The 17,040-nt window shown below is 48.7% G+C and overlaps 1 protein-coding gene across 1 annotated transcript in view; it reads left to right on the forward strand.

Annotated features, from left to right (window-relative positions):
* GPR156 (G protein-coupled receptor 156) overlaps positions 1-16,629 on the forward strand; it is a 63,237-nt gene extending 46,608 nt beyond the window's left edge. Inside the window, exons 7-9 of the mRNA XM_015558493.1 lie at positions 2,514-2,750; positions 9,238-9,396; positions 13,590-16,629. Coding sequence (XP_015413979.1) covers positions 2,514-2,750; positions 9,238-9,396; positions 13,590-14,918 — 1,725 coding nt within the window. The 3' untranslated portion in view covers positions 14,919-16,629. The remainder of the gene's footprint in view (positions 1-2,513; positions 2,751-9,237; positions 9,397-13,589) is intronic.
* Positions 16,630-17,040: the final 411 nt, after the last annotated feature.

Here is a 17,040-nt window from a genome sequence, read left to right on the forward strand (position 1 = left end):
TTCCCGGTCCATGAGCAGTCCCTGGCGAAGACCCAAATCTCTGCATAAAGTTCCAGGAGCCCCCACCTGCACCTGTCTGCTGTCCACTACCCCACACTTCTCAGCAGTGAAGGCAAATGACCTACAAGTATATGTGATTCATTTAAACATGAGTCATGGATGTATAGGGGCTCTATTAATACCTAGTTCCCACTGGGCAAGGATTGTAATGGAATTGAATTTTTTGTTGTTGTTGTTAATCCTCACCCAAGGATATTTTTTCCATTGCTTTTTTTAGAGAGTGGGAGAGAGGGGGGCAGGGCAGGGGAGAAAAACAGAGAGAGAGAGAGAGAGAGAGAGAAATATGGATGTGAGAGAAACACATTGATTGGTTGCCTCCTGCACAACTCCTGCATGATTCCCGACCAGGGCCGGGTATCGAACAGCAACCCAGGTATGTGCCCTTGACCGGGAATCAACCGCCCTCCCAACGCCCTCTGTGTGCACAGGGCCCATGCTCTAACCACTGATTGACACCAGCAATTTCAGCCAGGGCTGAAATTTTTAAATAGAATCAGATTTCAACATTTTAAAAACAAAGAGTTACTTTTGTTCACTTTTTATTAAAGTACTCATAATCCAACTCTGCCAAATGTCACCTGATGGCATCAGTTTCCCAAAGTCAGGCCCCTCTGGCCTCCTGACTGGTGTATCTTCTAACCATTGAAGGTCTTAGGGCGGCATGTCAGGCCCCACTTGGGACACTGGACATTGGGGGCATCCAGAAGGCGTCTCTGCCATGCTGATCCTTTACTCTAGGCCAGTGGTTCTCAACCTTCCTAATGCCGTGACTCTAATACAGTTCCTCATGTTGTGGTGACCCCCAATTTCATTGTTACAAATTGAACATAATTAAAGCATAGTGATTAATCACAAAACAATATGTAATTATATACGTGTTTTCCGATGGTCTTAGGTGACCCCTGTGAAAGGGTCGTTCGACCCTCAAAGGGATCACAACCCACAGGTTAAGAACCACTGCTCTAACCTGTCCGTCCTCCCAGAAATTATCGCCAGGGCTGTACCTGTAGGTGAAGCTAGTCAGATGGGGGCATTTTGGGACACTGGCAGGTGCCCTGCTGATACCTGACCTTATTTATATTCATCGTTAGTTCTCCCTCTGAGTCGCCTAGTTCCCATCCCACCTCATCCCCCATGGCATCTTCAGGTTCAGTTATAAAACATGGACATTTGTGTCTTGCCTTCAATCTCCCTAGCAGGCCGAGCTCCTCGAAAGGACCATGGCTTAGTTCTCTTTGTAGCACTGGTTCCTGCCTTACACCTAGCATGGTACTTTACACATAGTCAGGTGGACTTATGTTGCATCTACAGTATATGCTATGTATTATTGAGTAAAGTTTTGATTTCTGTTTAAATGCAGCTCCTTCCAAGAGAGAAAGCACTTTAAGGTACCAGGCGTCGTTTTCTTCTTAGAAATGAGAACTTTGAGAGCAAGTTTTTTGTTTGTTTGTATTTTTAATATATTTTTATTGATTTCAGAGAGGAAGGGAAGGGGATAGAGAGATAGAAACATCAATGATGAGAGAGAATCATTGATTGGCTGCCTCCTGCACGCCCCCTACTGGGGACCGAGCCCACAACTGGGGCATGTGTCCTTGACTGGAATCGAACCCAGGACCCTTCAGTCCGCAGGCTGACGCTATATCCACTGAGCCAAACCAGCCAGGGCAAGAGCAGCTTTATATTCATGAGAAAGAGGAAAGAACAGGCCCTGGGTTCCTGGTGGTGGGGGCCGGGAATGTCACAAAGTGGGTGAAGGGTATAGATGGAGCCTTTGCTGCCTGTGCCTGCTCCACAGGCTCGTCGAGTTCCCAGCCTGCCTTTGTCCTCCTGCTTCCACTCTTCATCTCCCATAAACACCCACTGGCACAGAGCCTCTGCTAGCCTGGAGAGGTCCTTTGTGTAAATTAGAAAAGGCCTCCCTTCTAGGCAGATGCAATCTTGCAGGTGCAGGGCTTGGCAGCAGATGGTGCCTGTGGGAAAATTAGAAAAATGAGCCCCTTCCTCAGGGCATTGCTCCTGACGCTGCACATGTCTGGGCAGACAGACCACGGGGGTATTTCAGCTTCCATGTGGCCCGCAGCTCCACGCAGTGCAAAACCACATGGTGGACGTGGCAGCCCTCACCACCAGCATGATGTGCCCGCAGCCCTACCTGTAGGGCTCCTGCCCGCCTATGCCATCCGGTCCTGTGCCTCTATCCCAGCAGAGTCCCATCTTGCTGACCTCTGATAAACCAATTCTCAGGGCAGGAGAGGAAAATAACATTTATTAAGTACCTACTAGGTGCCAGAAGCACCCTAAGGGTCCTCTCATGTCTGAGTAAACCCTCATAGCAACCCTTTAAGGTGGGTATTATTACCCTTATTTTAAGTGGTCCCAGCCCTCCTGCTCTTTAACCCTGAGTCTGCTATTCCACTTCCCTGAGCCTCTGGTTCTCCCTCCGCATCCAGGGTCTGCTGCTGCTGTATGGTGCCTACCTGGCGGGCCTGACTGACCACGTCAGCTCTCCTCCTGTGAATCAGTCGTTAACCATCATGGTTGGGGTCAACCTTGTGGTGCTGGCCGCTGGGCTTCTTTTTGTGGTCACCAGATACTTGCACTCCTGGCCTAACCTGGTCTTTGGACTCACATCCGGGGGAATCTTTATTTGCACAACCACCATCAACTGCTTCATCTTCGTTCCCCAGGTATGTTCTAAGGAGAACTTGGCAGGGCCGGTCCTCCAGAGCACTGGCTGGGCATGATAAACTGCTCACTGTGTTTTCTCTCAAGGCTTCCGGGTAACATTTATTGGAGAGTCAGAAGGCAGGTGGGTTCCTGGTGAGCTGGCTCCTTCTGTTCTTCCCTCCTCACTCTCCTGAAGGAAGACAGTTCGGCTCCCAGTCAGCAAAGAGGGCAGCCCAGAGTGGCTGAGTGCAGCGGTCCCACATTTCCACCCCTGGCAGCTGACTCGCAGACCTGCTTTTCCGCATCCTCCAGTCTGTTTCACTGCTCCCCAATCCCTTCCTCATCTTGATAATGTCATTTTTTTCCCTAGCCTGGGAGTCAGGAGCCTTTCTTTCCTGTTTAGGATTGCAGATTCACCGGGAAAACTCATTTGGAACTCTATGCAATTTTAAATGCTTTTTCTTTCTTTTTATTAGAGGAAAATAGAAAGCATTCCTCTTCTTTTTACAAAAAGGAGAAATAAAAACTCAATAAAGATGTGTTTTATATTATAGGGATTAAAGAAAAAAAATCAAACAAAGGAGGGAGATAGCAGCAGAAATGTCCAGACAGCAAAGGGGGAAAAGGGGATCTGGAGGGAAATGTAAAGGAATCATAGTTTCTGGAAGGAAAGTGATGTGAAATTATTTGGATTGGGCCCCTGGGCACCACTGAGCCACACATGTCTGAGTTAATGAACTTGACATTGGGCATTTTTCCTGTCTCCCTTCTAGTTCTCTTTTTGTTCCCCCAAGGCCTCCCTCATCCCACTCCCTCCTCAGCACCCCATCTGGTTCCTAATGCAGCTTCCAGTTGACTATGAATGACTTTACCAAGGAGCACTAACTGATAAAATCGCGGATGGAGGGTCACAGGGTATTTATAAAAGGGAAGAGTGGACCTTGGGGCATGAAAGTATGACACAGGCATAGGCTTCTTACTTTTCTGCCTTCTCACAAATTCTCATAAAAATACTCAGAAGAATAAACAAATATCGAAATATCTGTAGCAGCAGCACTAAAAATCAAGGATGAGTAGTGCCTCAGTGCCAGAATCTAGAGGAATTTTTGCTGAATCTTAATATCATAAGACCTGGATTAATGGATGCCATTGAGAACTGAGTGTTATTTGTCTGGAAAGTAGCAGAAGAGGACTTGGAAAAGCAAGGACTGCTCCTCGCTGGGAGATGGGGAAAGGGGAGTTGGGGAGAGGCCTTTGGGAAACTCACCCTTTAGGCCAGGGGTGGGCAAACTTTTTGACTCGAGGGCCACAATGGGTTCTTAAACTGGACCGGAGGGCCGGAACAAAAGCATGGATGGAGTGTTTGTGTGAACTAATATAAATTCAAAGTAAACATCATTACATAAAAGGGTACAGTCTTTTTTTTTTTTTTTTTTAGTTTTATTCATTTCAAATGGGTCGGATCCGGCCCGCGGCCGTAGTTTGCCCACCGCTGCTTTAGGCCCTGTAGCCAGCATTGTTGATTGGTAACCCATCCACCTGTTGCCAAACCCTTTCTTCCTTGCTCACCTCTACTATATAGTCTGAAAGAGCTAAATATTTGCTTTTCCAGCTTCCTTTACAGCTCGGGGTGCCCATGTGACACAGTTTTTTTGGTTTTGTGTCTTTTTTAAATATTTTCATTGATTTCAGAGAGAGGAAGGGAGAGGGAGCAAGAGATAGAAACATCATTGATGAGAGAAAATCATCAATTGGCTGCCTTCTGCACATCCCCTTACTGGGGATTGAGCCTGCAACCTGAGCATATGCCCTGACCACGAATCAAACCATGACCTCCTGGTTCATGAGTCGATGATCAACTACTGAGCTACACCAGCCAGGCTATGTGACACAGTTTTGAACTCCAAAAGTTTTCTGAGAGGCTTCTGAGAAAGCTTTTGCTTTGCTGAAAAAGCTATGGGTGTGGCTGGCTTTGCCTCTTGTACCTTCTTTCTGCCTTGCATGTTTGTTGTGCCTGGAGCTAAGGCAGGCATCTTGTGACAATGAGGAAAAAGCCAAGAAATGCATTTACTATACTAGGAAACTATAGTTATTCGGTGTAAAACTAAATTCAGAGGGAAAAGATCTATGAAGAGATTCTGCAGTTCATAAGAAGAGATGCACAAATTTCTGGAGATTTGGACAAGCTTCCTTCCTCTGAAGGAAAATAGAAGTTTTTAAAAGATAGCAAATTTGTTTTGTCAATAGGATTTAAAAGATATTGCCTCTCTTCAACCAAAGCAAACCATCATGAGAAGGACATAATCTTATATCATGAAATATTAAGTAAGGATGAAAAACATTGTGTTAAATTCAAAACCCCAGTAGGAACACTGAATAGGCGATTGGACATAGCAAAATACTGAATTAGTGAACTAATGTAAGGTCACAGAACACAAGGAGACAATTTAAAAATGAGAGACTAGGGCCCAGCTGGTATGCTCAATGGTTGAGCATCGGCCTATGAACCAGGAGGTCATAGTCTGATTCTAGGTCAGGGCACATGCTCAGGTTGCAGTCTTGATTCCCAGTTGGGGGCATGCAGGAGGCGGTCAGTCAATGATTCTCTCTCATCATTGATGTTTCTATTTCTCTCTCCCTATCCCTTCCTCTCTGAAATAAATAAAAGACATATTTTTTAAATGAGAGACTAGATCAAATATGGAGACCTCATCTAGGGATACAATTTAAAGCTAATAGGAATCTCTGAAAGATAAAAAATAATTTGGGGCAGAAGTAATCACCAAGGAACTATTAGAGAAAGCCTTCCTGACCTAAATAAAACAAGACCTCTCTCTGAAAATCGAGTGAATCAGCAACCTCCATGATGTGGCTCCACTTATATCTCCTCTCTGAGCACTCGCGTCTGTCCCTTTGGCATCCCAAGTCCCAGACACAAGACTTCCACCTCAGCACCCAGGACAGTCGTGATATCTAGGTACACTCCCATCTGCACACATAGACATAAAATGCAGGATGCAGTTCACCTTGAAATCTGGCTTCCAGGTTTGAACAGCGACAAGCACTTGATTTGTAAAGTGAGAGTAGCAGTGGAATTATTTTGGGATACAGGAACAGGATGGATGGACAGTGTTGGCCTTTCTCTTGCCTTCTCTCTGTTTCCCATTTTTCCTCCTAGCTGTCTTAAACTCCCTTCCTCTTACTTTATCTTTCCTTTTCTGTTTTCTCTCTCATGCCTTTCTCCTCTTGAACTGATCATGATCCAAAACTTTTTTAATCTAAAAGTAAGTAGATTTGTCCGTTTTTTGTGGGCCTTTTAATGGACTTTCCCCTCTGGCTCAGTGGCCTTTGGTAGAAGAAAGAGTCTTCCTGTGAGAGCTGCACTGTGCATTCCCAGGAGAGAAAGACAGCTGAGCAAAGTTGGAAAAGTATCTGAGGAGAGCTACATGGGGAAGGAAGAGAGCAAGGAGAGGGTACTCCCTCCTGCCACTGAGCCTTCGGACTGGACAGCGTGGGAGGGGTTAATGAAAACAAAGGCACAGATGCCTCAAGGGCAGTTAGGTGGCTCCAGAGAGCTGAGTGGAATGGCACAAGTGGACCAAGGAGCATTCTACGCAGGTCCTCAGGAAATGTCTGAGTGTTGACGCCAGACACTGAGGTCATCACCAGCCATGAGCAAGCCTCTGCTTTTGTTGATGGTATCCTGTGTGTGAGCCATCTCCACACACATCTTCTCCTTCCCTCCCTCCACCTCTGAGAGACAGACAGGTCCTGAGATAAGACATTGTTTTCTCCTCTAATCCCCCAAAGTGTTTCACCTGCTCCCCCATGTAAGTACTTAGAGGTACCTGCATATGTCTCAGTGCCCCTACTAGAGAGGTGAGTTTTTTAAAGGAAAACTATTTGTTCATTTATTTATCCACTCATTTGTTACCTGCTGGGAACATGCAGTTCAACACATGGCCCCATCTCTGGGTGTAGCTGGGAGCAGACATGAAAGGAATTATAATGCAGGTTTTAAGTGTTTGGGGAAGGCAAGTTACACGATGCTGAGGAAGGGGTGCCCCAGCCTGTCTAGGAACTCCATAACACCTTCTCAGAAAATGGGCCCAATCTTGAAGGGTAAGCAAGATTGGGGACGGGCAGTGGGTGGCATTCAGATGAGGGAACAGCATGACAAGAGGTAGAGAGGTAAGAGAGAGAACAGGCTATGTTTGGAGCACCACAAATCTGCACTTTTTGAAGCACAGACTGAAGGAAGAGTGATCGAAGGTTGCTAGTAAGAGGTGACATCCTCAAGGTCCTCGTATATTCTGTTAAAGACTGGAAAATGAATCCCACTGTATTAGTTTCCTGTGGCTGCTGTAACAAATTAACACAAATGGAGTGACTTAATTCAGATGTATTTTCTTATAGTTCTGGCAGTTATAAATCGGAAACGGGTCTTGTTTACTTGGCTACAATCAAGATGTCAGTAGGTCTGCATCCCTTCTGGAGGCTCCTGGGGCGAATCCGCTTCCATGCCTTTTCAGCTGCTAGAGGCCACCTGCATTCTGTGACTCCTGCCTCTTTCTCTATCTTTAGAGCCAGCAGTGTGACATCTTCAAATCTCTCTCTTTCTGACCTCCATTTCCATGGCCACTTCTCTTCTTCTGACTCTGACCCTCCTGCCTCCCTCTCGTATAAGGACTCATGATTACATTGGCCCCACTGTACAATCCAGAATAATCTCCCCATCTCACATCCTTAACTTGAGCACACCCACATAGCCCAGAGGCTGAAAAGCCAGGAATGTGCCTGTCCTTCTGGAGGAAGGGTCCTGGAGAAGTCCAGAAATTGTGATTGTGACCTGAGATCATTTATTGCCATATTTCGGAAACTCCAATGGGTCAAGACTGAAGGATCAGGATCCTCACAGACACGGAACTAAGGGGGCGGGGGCTTTCATCAGGGGGCACCCTGGCTCCACCTGGCCAGCTTTGGGGTGAGACAGACCCAAAGCCCTGGATGTGCCCTTACACCAGTGCTGAGCAGTTCCTCCAGAGAGGGCTGGGCCTGGGGTGCTGGGGGAAGATAGAGGAGAAGCTCTACTGCTGAGGAAATGAGGAGCCCAAAAGGGAGCCCAGATACTGCGACACTGCCAGGGTCAGTCCTAGGAGCACAACACTGGTGTCTGCTCCATCCACTCAGGACCATACAGTGACCCTATGGTGCCAGGCTCCAGTAACTCCTGAGTAGGGTGGGGAGCTGATGGCACCCGAGGCTTTTGAGAAGGGCATCTGAGGGGGAGGTTCCTGGCCTGACCCAGTACAGATCACACCGACTCCTGATGGCATGAGGAACATGCAGTTCAACACATGCTGAGTACACAGAGGATGTGGTATTGAAATTGATGGAAAGATTTAGAATCCGATCTGAGCTTTACCAAATTGGGGTTAGGACGTGTTTACTGAGTGAGCAAAGAAGTCCCAGGTCCGTGTGAGGCTCCCACAGCCACCAACATCGTTTCTAAGGTGCCACAGTGCCCAGTGTACATCACTAGCACTCTCCATGCTGAGATTTCCTACAAGAAAAACAGACACTTCTGTCTCTGTAGCCTCCCCTGGCATCCGTGTCACTGGCATGCGCTGGTAGAGACAGTGTCCCAAAGGCTCAGGAGGATGGCCCTTGTTGGTGAATGTTCTGTGTTCAGCTCCATCCCTATTAAGGCGAACTAGCCCATGCTCCCACAGATTGCTCCTTAAAAACAGTTTCTCCCAAAAAACTTTCCTTAGGACCCCACAGTTAGCAGTCTCTGTCTTCTCAGCTGTGTTGAGGTCATGTGGGGTGGCACAGTGACCCTGTTACAGCTCTGGCTCTACTGCTAACCTCCTGGAAGGGCCTAGATCAGTCATATTCCTTCTGAGTCTTCCCTCATTTGTCTAAGAAGAAAAGATGGTCAGATCGCAGACCTAATGTTCTGTCTTTTTTACTGCTATTTATTGCCATTTGTGGTTTCCTATCTGAGCTTTGATTATTGACTTGGGTTAGGAGTTCTCCAGCAAGGAACTGGCTTTGCAATCACTGTGAGCACACCATTACCCAATGAATGAGGATAATTAAGAACAGCTACCTATAACTGGAAATACTTTCACTTGAAACATACAGAGTTTAGATTGCTTAACCCTGTTATAGCTCATAAACTCTGGCTTTAGAACATGGCCCTGGGAGTATACTTCAATCTGGTTTTCTTTGACCAGTTCAGCAATGGTTGGGTCAAGCTAAGATGGTTCTATGTCATCTACCTATCATCTCCCTTTGGCATTTTGAAAACTATATCACCTTAACATTCTCTGTGCCTTCTGTCATTTCCGTCCATTAGCTTTCCAGAGCACAGTACATTCTGAGGAGAGAATAGTTTGTGCATTAGTGTATCACCGTCATTCCTTGGTGTTTTGGAGAACTAGTGAGAGAATGTGTTTCTGGGTGTGTAATTAAATAAATAACATATGCTCTGTTATTTAACAGCTGAAGCAATGGAAGGCATTTGAAGAGGAAAACCAAACAATTAGATGCATGGCCAAATATTTCAGCACTCCCAGCAAAAGCTGCCCTGCCCCGTATGGTGAGGAACAGAATTGCCATGCCAGAGGAGAGAAAACCTCCATGGAAAGACTCCTCACAGAGGTAAGCAAGACCCCTGCCTGGTGGAGACTCCAGTCACGCACCTGTGGGCCCCTGCTGTCCCATTGCTAATGTTCTTTCTTCTCCGCCCATTCCCCCACTTCCATTGGCAGCGGGCAAAACCCTGACATTTCCCCAGTGACTCTCCCACTGCTGATCTTCACCCACTTATTCAGTCATTGCACAGTTGTGTGCTGGACATTGTGCTAAGTGCTGATGAATAAAACAAATATAGTCCCTACTCTCAGGGAGCTCACAGTCTAATGGAGGAAATAGATGTTGATCAAGAGAATAATGAAGGGACAAATCAGGGTGGTAAGGCAGAATTATGGATGGTCAGGGCAAGGAAACCTAATTTAGAGCTGTCAGACAAGACTCTCTTAGCTGAGAGATGAAGGTTAAGTACAAACTGGCCAGAAAAGATGGTGGGGAAAAGCATTCCAAGCAGGGAACAGCATTGGAAAGGCCCTGAGTTTTAGTGGATTCTAGCTCCTTCTGTATGATACATTCTTTCCTTACATAGAGCAGTGCTCTCATTTACAAGATCTTATAGGGCCCCTTTCTGTATTTCCAGGTTCTAACTAGAGATCTCAATCATCCCACCACCCCAGAGAGGCAATAAGTATCTAAGGATGGGGAGGAGAGCTAAATAGGGCCTCTGAATACCATAGTAGCACCAAGTCCTTCTTCTGTGCTTGGGCCAGAGTTGGCACCTCTCCCAGAACGGGGCACTGGGGTGTGGGCTTGCAGAAAGCACATGGAGAAGCTGGAGGCTGCACTGCCTCAGAAAGAAGGCACAGGGCTCAGAAGAATTAGCCAATATTTTCACACCGACTACATTAGATTCCATGTTTTCTTCAGTACAGAACACACCTGAGTAGGTGCTATTTGGGAAACTACGTTTTTCTGTAATTAGACTGACAGGTGGTTATCAGGGATCCCTGTCTGAGAGGACGGTGAGGTAGGAACCTAAGAAACACAGCCCAGTGAGGGGGTGAACCTTCCCTGCACCCCCTGTCGGTGCCCCTCTAGTCTCCCACACCACACCCTCAGTCTGGACCTTTTTAAAAAATCAGAGTAATACTGCTCTATTTCTGTACTATTTATGAAGCATTCAGGACCTATTTCAAAGCCAGATTTCTTCCCACCTGGCAAGGGAGTAGCATTGCCTTTGAGATACTCTGTGAAGTCTTCAAAGAAGCATTTTTTTTTTTTTAGCTCAACAGAAGGCCAGAAACTTGGCGAGAACAGCCAGGATGGTTTTCATTCACAATCAGCTAATGTTGGAACAGCCAAGTGGCCTGACTCTTTAGCCTTATGGTAATTTATGACGTGCTGTTTGTACTCCTGCCACACTGACTACGCTGTTTCCCACGCAGTGACTGTCTCTGCTCTATCCAAAAAGATGCCTTGAGTCTGCAGAGGAAGGGCCCTAATAGGGAGCAGATGCACAGGCAGTAAAAAGCTGGCCTCTCCCCAACACCCCACACCTGGTGCATCTCTCCCAGAAAAGGCCTGGGAACCAGCCGCTGCCCCCAGCTACCGGAGCAGGCCTAGAGAGGTCCCAGCTCTGGCATTGTCTGGTGGGCAAACATGGCATCTTTCCTGTCTCGTCTTGTGCACAAGCCCTGACTCCAGCTTCCCTCCACTGCAGCCCCTCTGCCACCCTTGGTCCTCCTCTTACTTTCCCATGACCTGGGCAGTCCACCTTCTCACTCTTGCCCCCCTTGCCACTATGGTCAGGGGTGCCCCAGGGGCTGTCCAGGGCAGCACCCATCACTGACTTCCCAGGCTATGTGGAAGCCAGCAGGGAGAACCTTCCCAGGGCTGTAGAAACCCCTTCTACACTCCGCAGCAGAGGAAACCAAACTATTCTTTTTCTTCCCTGAGCCATAACAACCAGAGGGTGATTCCATCTCTCCTTATGGCCTGTACCTTGTGAAACACACCTGTGGATGTTTGGCTTCCCCAGATGTGCCAAAAGTAATAATTAATAAGCTCATTTAAATGCAGCTGCCATGGTAGGTCAGATTTTGGTCTCACAGAGGCAGTGACTCACACCACGCCCCTAATTAGTATGCAGCCATGGTGAAATCAGAGTTCCACTTTTTTTCTCTGAAAGGAGAGAAATTTCCTGTTTAGACTGACATTTCTCAATCCGTCACCGGCCAATTTCAGATGTCTGGTTGCTGGGAGAAGAGCCTTCTTCCCAACTCAGCATTGACCCTATTTTTCTACGCTCAAAGAAACTTGTGGGTAAGGCACAAAAAGACAGCATTCAGAGTTTACTTGCTGGGATAGCTGTCAGCAGTTGGTGGCTTCCTCCTAACTCTGTGAGGCAGCCGAGGCCTCCTGAAGCCAGCCCGAACCCTCCTTGATGCGGAGGGGCTGCTGAGGTGGAAGAGGGGTGGGGTCCCTCCTGGGCAACCAGCACAGTGCCCACCGTGAGATGCTCAAGAGCTATCTGGCACCACCCAGGTATCACGAAGAGCCTGAATGACTGCCTCCCGGTTACTCATCCTCTCTGCTCATGGTGAGTCCCCAGGCATCCACACCTCCCCGGCAACGCCCCGACCTCACCACACTGGGGTGAGAAAGGGGAAGACAGGCAGGCAGGTGCTTAGCTGCCAGTCCCTTCAGCTTATTCAGCAGTTACTCACTGGTCTGGGACTCTCCTGATGATAAAAGAAGTAGGCTAAACCAGGACGTAACTGGGAGTCCCGGTATCAGAGAAACCACCTTCCTGCCTATAAATAGGGAGCAGTGATCGGCCTTGGAGTTGCTGCCAGAGACGATTGCTGGACTAGTTTACTCAAAGTACTGCTTTCTGAAAGGGTCCCTTCTGGGCAAGTCTCCCATTTCAACTTGAGAAGGCACCACAGGTGTGGTCCATAGGTGACTTGTGTCAGGTTTTCTAAAGATGGGAAACGACTTTTTACTTCTAGGGCATAATAAGTGTATGTCCAAACGTGCATCCTCAGCTTTTTGAAGGTGATGGCAACAGAGAGGCAGCATTTGGGTGTTCAGACAGACAGTTCCTAGAACACGATGCTTGTGTCATTACCTTCCCCAAACACCTGACCTGGGTTGTCTGCCCCAAGACCATCAGTTCCCCAGGAAGATCTCTTCCCTCCTCCACCGCCTTTGATCATCAGCAATGTCAGAAGGTGGACATAAGGTCTGAGTTAGAGACGCAGCTGCTGTTATCACCAGAGGATGCTCAGGGCACACCTACCACCAGTATGCTTCCTCCTACTTCATGCCCACGATCCCAGTCAGTACGGACACACCTCTGTAGCTTGCACCCACCAGGCCTCCTGGGCACAGCCTGTTTACCAACTAAAAGCTATGCAACAGGTAGGCAGATCAACAGCAGAACTGCTCTAGGCTCATTCACCTCTGGGCTCCATTCTAGATCTACTGAATCAAGTGTCAGAGACTTAGGCCCAATGATCCTTTTTTAAAAAAAAAAAAAAAAAAAAGCAAAGCTTCTCTAATAATTCTGATGCCTGCACTACTTTAGGAGCTACCAATAACAGATAGTGCCACCTGGAAGCTTTCACCTGCCACTCCGAGGTCCAGCAAGGGAGGACATAACACCAATCTGAGATTCTCATTGGCCCTTCCTGGCTCCAGTCTTATCTCTTTGGCCCAGATATCTCCAACCTTTTAGTTTTCCATTTTCTAGTCTGTTTAGCAAGAGGCAAAATACTTGTCTCCCCATTCAGTCATCCTTTTGGGATATGCCTCAAATTCGCCTGCATTTTGCAAAGGTGTCATAAACCCGGAGTTGGGCCATTATTCAGACTTGTGCCCTGCAGAGAGAGCGACCTGACCCTCTCCATCCTGAGGAGGGTGTGCACAGCCAGCAAGCAGCAAGCTGTGTCTCCTCCAACCTCCCATCTCACCGGCAACGCCACAGAGTGGGGACCTTAGGGGGAGATTAAGATTCTACAATAAACCGTGGTTAACCTTTATTGAGCACGAGGTGTCAGTTATTGTACTCAGCACTGCGTGTGCATCACATGTTTTCATTCTGTGGAGGTGCCTCCTCGGAGCTTAAGATCACCAGCTAATACACAGAGGACCTGGGATTTAAACCAACGTCTTCTGGTGCTACACTTCCTCCACCCTGGGAAACAGCGTGAAAACCCTCAGCGGCATCTTTTGTTGATGGTTTTGCTTTTGCCTTACAGAAAAATGCTGTGATTGAAAGCCTGCAGGAACAAGTAAACAACGCCAAAGAGAAGCTAGTGAGGCTGATGTCAACGGAGTGTACCTATGACCTCCCGGAGTGCGCTGTCCTCCCTGCCTCTTCCCATAGCAAGGAGGGTCAGGCGGCAGCCCCTGCGCACGGCCTGGCCACTCAGCGGCATTCGGAATGCCTCTCTGACTCTCCAAATGATACCAGTGCGGCAGCCCAGGACTCCCAGAGCACCTCAGTGCCCTCCTCAAGTGCACAAAGCCTCGAGGGGCCTGGGAAGGACACTGGCTCCTCCCCGGGGCAGAAGGAGATGTCTGACTTGAGAGACTTTTCTGATCATTTAAATTTGGGCTGCAGCCAGAAGCAGCAGGCTGAGCCAAGCCAGGGTGCAGAACGGAGAGAGCAGGAACCTGCAGTCCCCCGCCAGAGCCTCACACCAGTTGAAGAAGGCTCTGTTCCCCAGAGACAGGGGCAGCGGGAGAACTCAGGGGAGCCCCAGAAGCAGTCAAGGGTCAATTCAGTGATCAGGGAGAAGCTTCAGGAAGTCCTACAGGATCTGGGCCTGGGCTCTGAGGCTCCCGTCCCCTCTTCCCTGTCTTGTCCCCAGCAACCCTGGAAGAGCAGCGCTGCCCACGGCCCCCAGAAGATGCCCTTCTCCAGGGAGCTGGGCTTCAGCCCATACATGGTGAGGAGAAGGCGGGCAGCGCAGCGGGCTCGCTCACACTTTCCGGGCTCTGTACCCTCACATGTGGGGCATCGGGCAAATAGGGTGGCATCTGGCACAAAGAGTGGGTTAAATGTGCAGAACCCGGACAGCCTCTGCTTGGACCCTCAAACTGCTGATTCCAGGGAACCCTCTTCCAAGAAGCTTTCGTTACTTCCAGATCCTCAAGGCAAGCCGGGCATCCAGGAGGACAGCAAACAGTGCCAGGCAGAGCCCCAGGGAGCTGGGAGAAGCTGTGCAGCCTTTCCTCACCAGCCTCCTGGTCCTGGCCAGGCACAGTGTCCCGCTGGCCCACACCGATCACCAGATCTGCCTGAGCAGCGCCAGCTGCATTCCCTGAGGTCCCCGGGCTGTCTCTCCCTTTCTTCTCCACGCAACTACCTTGACACTGAGTCCAGCAGCTCAGACGAGTTCTTCTGCCACTGCCACCGGCCCTACTGTGAAATCTGCTTCCAGAGTACCTCTGATTCCAGTGACAGTGGCTCTTCAGACTCTGACCCGGAGCATGCTGGGGGGCTGGCTTCCTGGGAAAAGCTGTGGGCCCGCTCAAAGCCTATCGTGAACTTCAAAGATGACTTGAAACCCACACTCGTGTGAACTGCAGCACAGCAGGCCTGGATAGAGAGGTCGGTCCAGGACAAGTCGTACCAAGGCCTACAGGGGGAAGGCGGGTTCTGGCCTCAGGAGAACACATCAGTGCCCTGCATTTAACCAGCCCTTACCATGTTTCAGCTATGCTCACTTGAGTACTGTTACCTTGAGCACTTCTTGGGTATCGCCTGTCTTGTTACTACCTCACAACATTCCTGTAAAAGACTGCAGTTGAGTGACCATAAAAGATACTCTTTGGGAAAAGGTGCTAAATGAGCACAGAAGCTTTCCTGTCCCAGTCAGCCTGTATTCCACAAAACTCTTCATATATACCAGATGGCTGGCTGGTGGACAGACAGATGGAGAGATGGAGGAACTTTTCTGCAGAACCAGAGTGGTGGACTATAACCCATCAAACTGGCCTTAAGATAAGTTTCCTACATCTTTGGGTGTCCCGTTCTTGGCAGGGGGTGTGATTTTGTTTCTGCTGGAGGTTAAACAGCACCACTCCTGGTTCCAGCTTCTGGCCAGACTCAGCTCACAGCCACCTCTACAGCACTGTTTGTTCATGTCTTCCCACTATTATGGCACCTCACCATCATCCCCAAGATAGTCAGGTCTCCATGTGGCCACAGGCTACCCAGCTCTCTCTTCTGGGCTTAGGTGGCACCTGATGCCCAGACTGTCTACTGGCCCTGTGGTCCATCCCTTTGACTCTGCCCATGGTGCCATTTTGGACTGAGGGGAAGCACACACTGGCAATCTCTGTTGGTCAAGAGGTGCTCTTGGTGCCATTGGGGTTACATGATCACCAATGGATACATGAATCTGGAAATAGAAAACAAGGAAATAGAAAGGAAGAAATGGGGGAGAAGAGGGCAGGAAAGAGAACAGGTTTTGAAGTTTTACCTTGAGTCTGGCACAGAACATGGCAGCATCAGAGTTCAGTAATTCCTTATGATAACCCTGGGAAGTAGACACTCTCATTCTCATTTTTACAGATGGGGCATGTGAGGCTCCAAGAACTGTGGTGACTTTCACGACTTCACACCAGGAGAGTGGTTCATGGAGAACTTGCCCACAGACCAGGGGACTCCAAGTTGGTAGATTCTCCTGGGAATACATCTCTTGACTCATTGTTCTGGGAATGGCAAGCAGGCCAGACCATTAAGCAAGGGTGCTGTAGGAAAGCTGAGTTGTGCTCACCCTGGAGTCCAGGACACCTGCCCCCAGATAATAAAACTGGGTTCCTCACTGTGGGAAGCCGTCCTCACTGCCTCAGGGGCCCCCTGCACCAGGATGTTGGTGAAGGATGAGTGCCAGGAACTCATCTGCTGCCAGACCCAGAGGGAGAGCACAGATGGGTCCACTTTGCTTGTTGCTAATCTGGTTGTGGTTTAGAGGCCGCCCTCTGCCCCCATCCGTGTGTGTGCACATGTTCATGTGCAGGAGTCTGAGCCTCATTAGATATGCCTGGAGGGAGGGGGGAGTTGGGCTCTGAAAGTCTCACAGAAGATTTGTCATGAACTCACAGGGGCTGCCAATACTCATGAGTCTCCAGACACTGGATTGGGAGGCTGTCTTGGTAGCACAGCTTCTTCTATTGTCTACTTTTACATACAAATGTCATAATTTATTCTGCATGTGGGTTTGTAGTGTCTGCTTGTGCTGTTTGTTTGCTGTCCAAGTGATACCTTAATAAAAGAGAAGCAACTCCTAAGGCAAGTCTCTTCAGAAATGGTGGTCTCAGGCTGGGGTGTAGAGGCACAGAGAGTGGACACACTGCCACCAGCATTGTCTTGGGTTACCCTGGGTTCCAAGGGCATCTTCTGCCAAACTTCATTTGTAACAGAAACAACTGCCCCAGTGGACAGGGGAAACTATGGAGACTCTGGACTCTTCCCACCCACGGGGGTCCTGTGATTGGGCTTCACCTCCCTCAGCTCCTTCCCTTCCAGCATGTCACCACTAGCAGTCTGCTGTTCATGACTGTGGAGTATGCAGGTTCTATACCTGGCCATCCTTCTACCCATCTCATTCTCTCTGCTTCCATATCCTCAGTCCCACCACCCCAGCCCTTCTTCATCTCCATTCCTCTTCTATCTAGAATTCCTTTCCCCTTTTCCCA

Source organism: Myotis davidii, unplaced genomic scaffold, assembly GCF_000327345.1.
Source record: "Myotis davidii unplaced genomic scaffold, ASM32734v1 scaffold292, whole genome shotgun sequence".
In the NCBI taxonomy this organism is placed as follows: Eukaryota; Metazoa; Chordata; class Mammalia; order Chiroptera; family Vespertilionidae; genus Myotis; species Myotis davidii.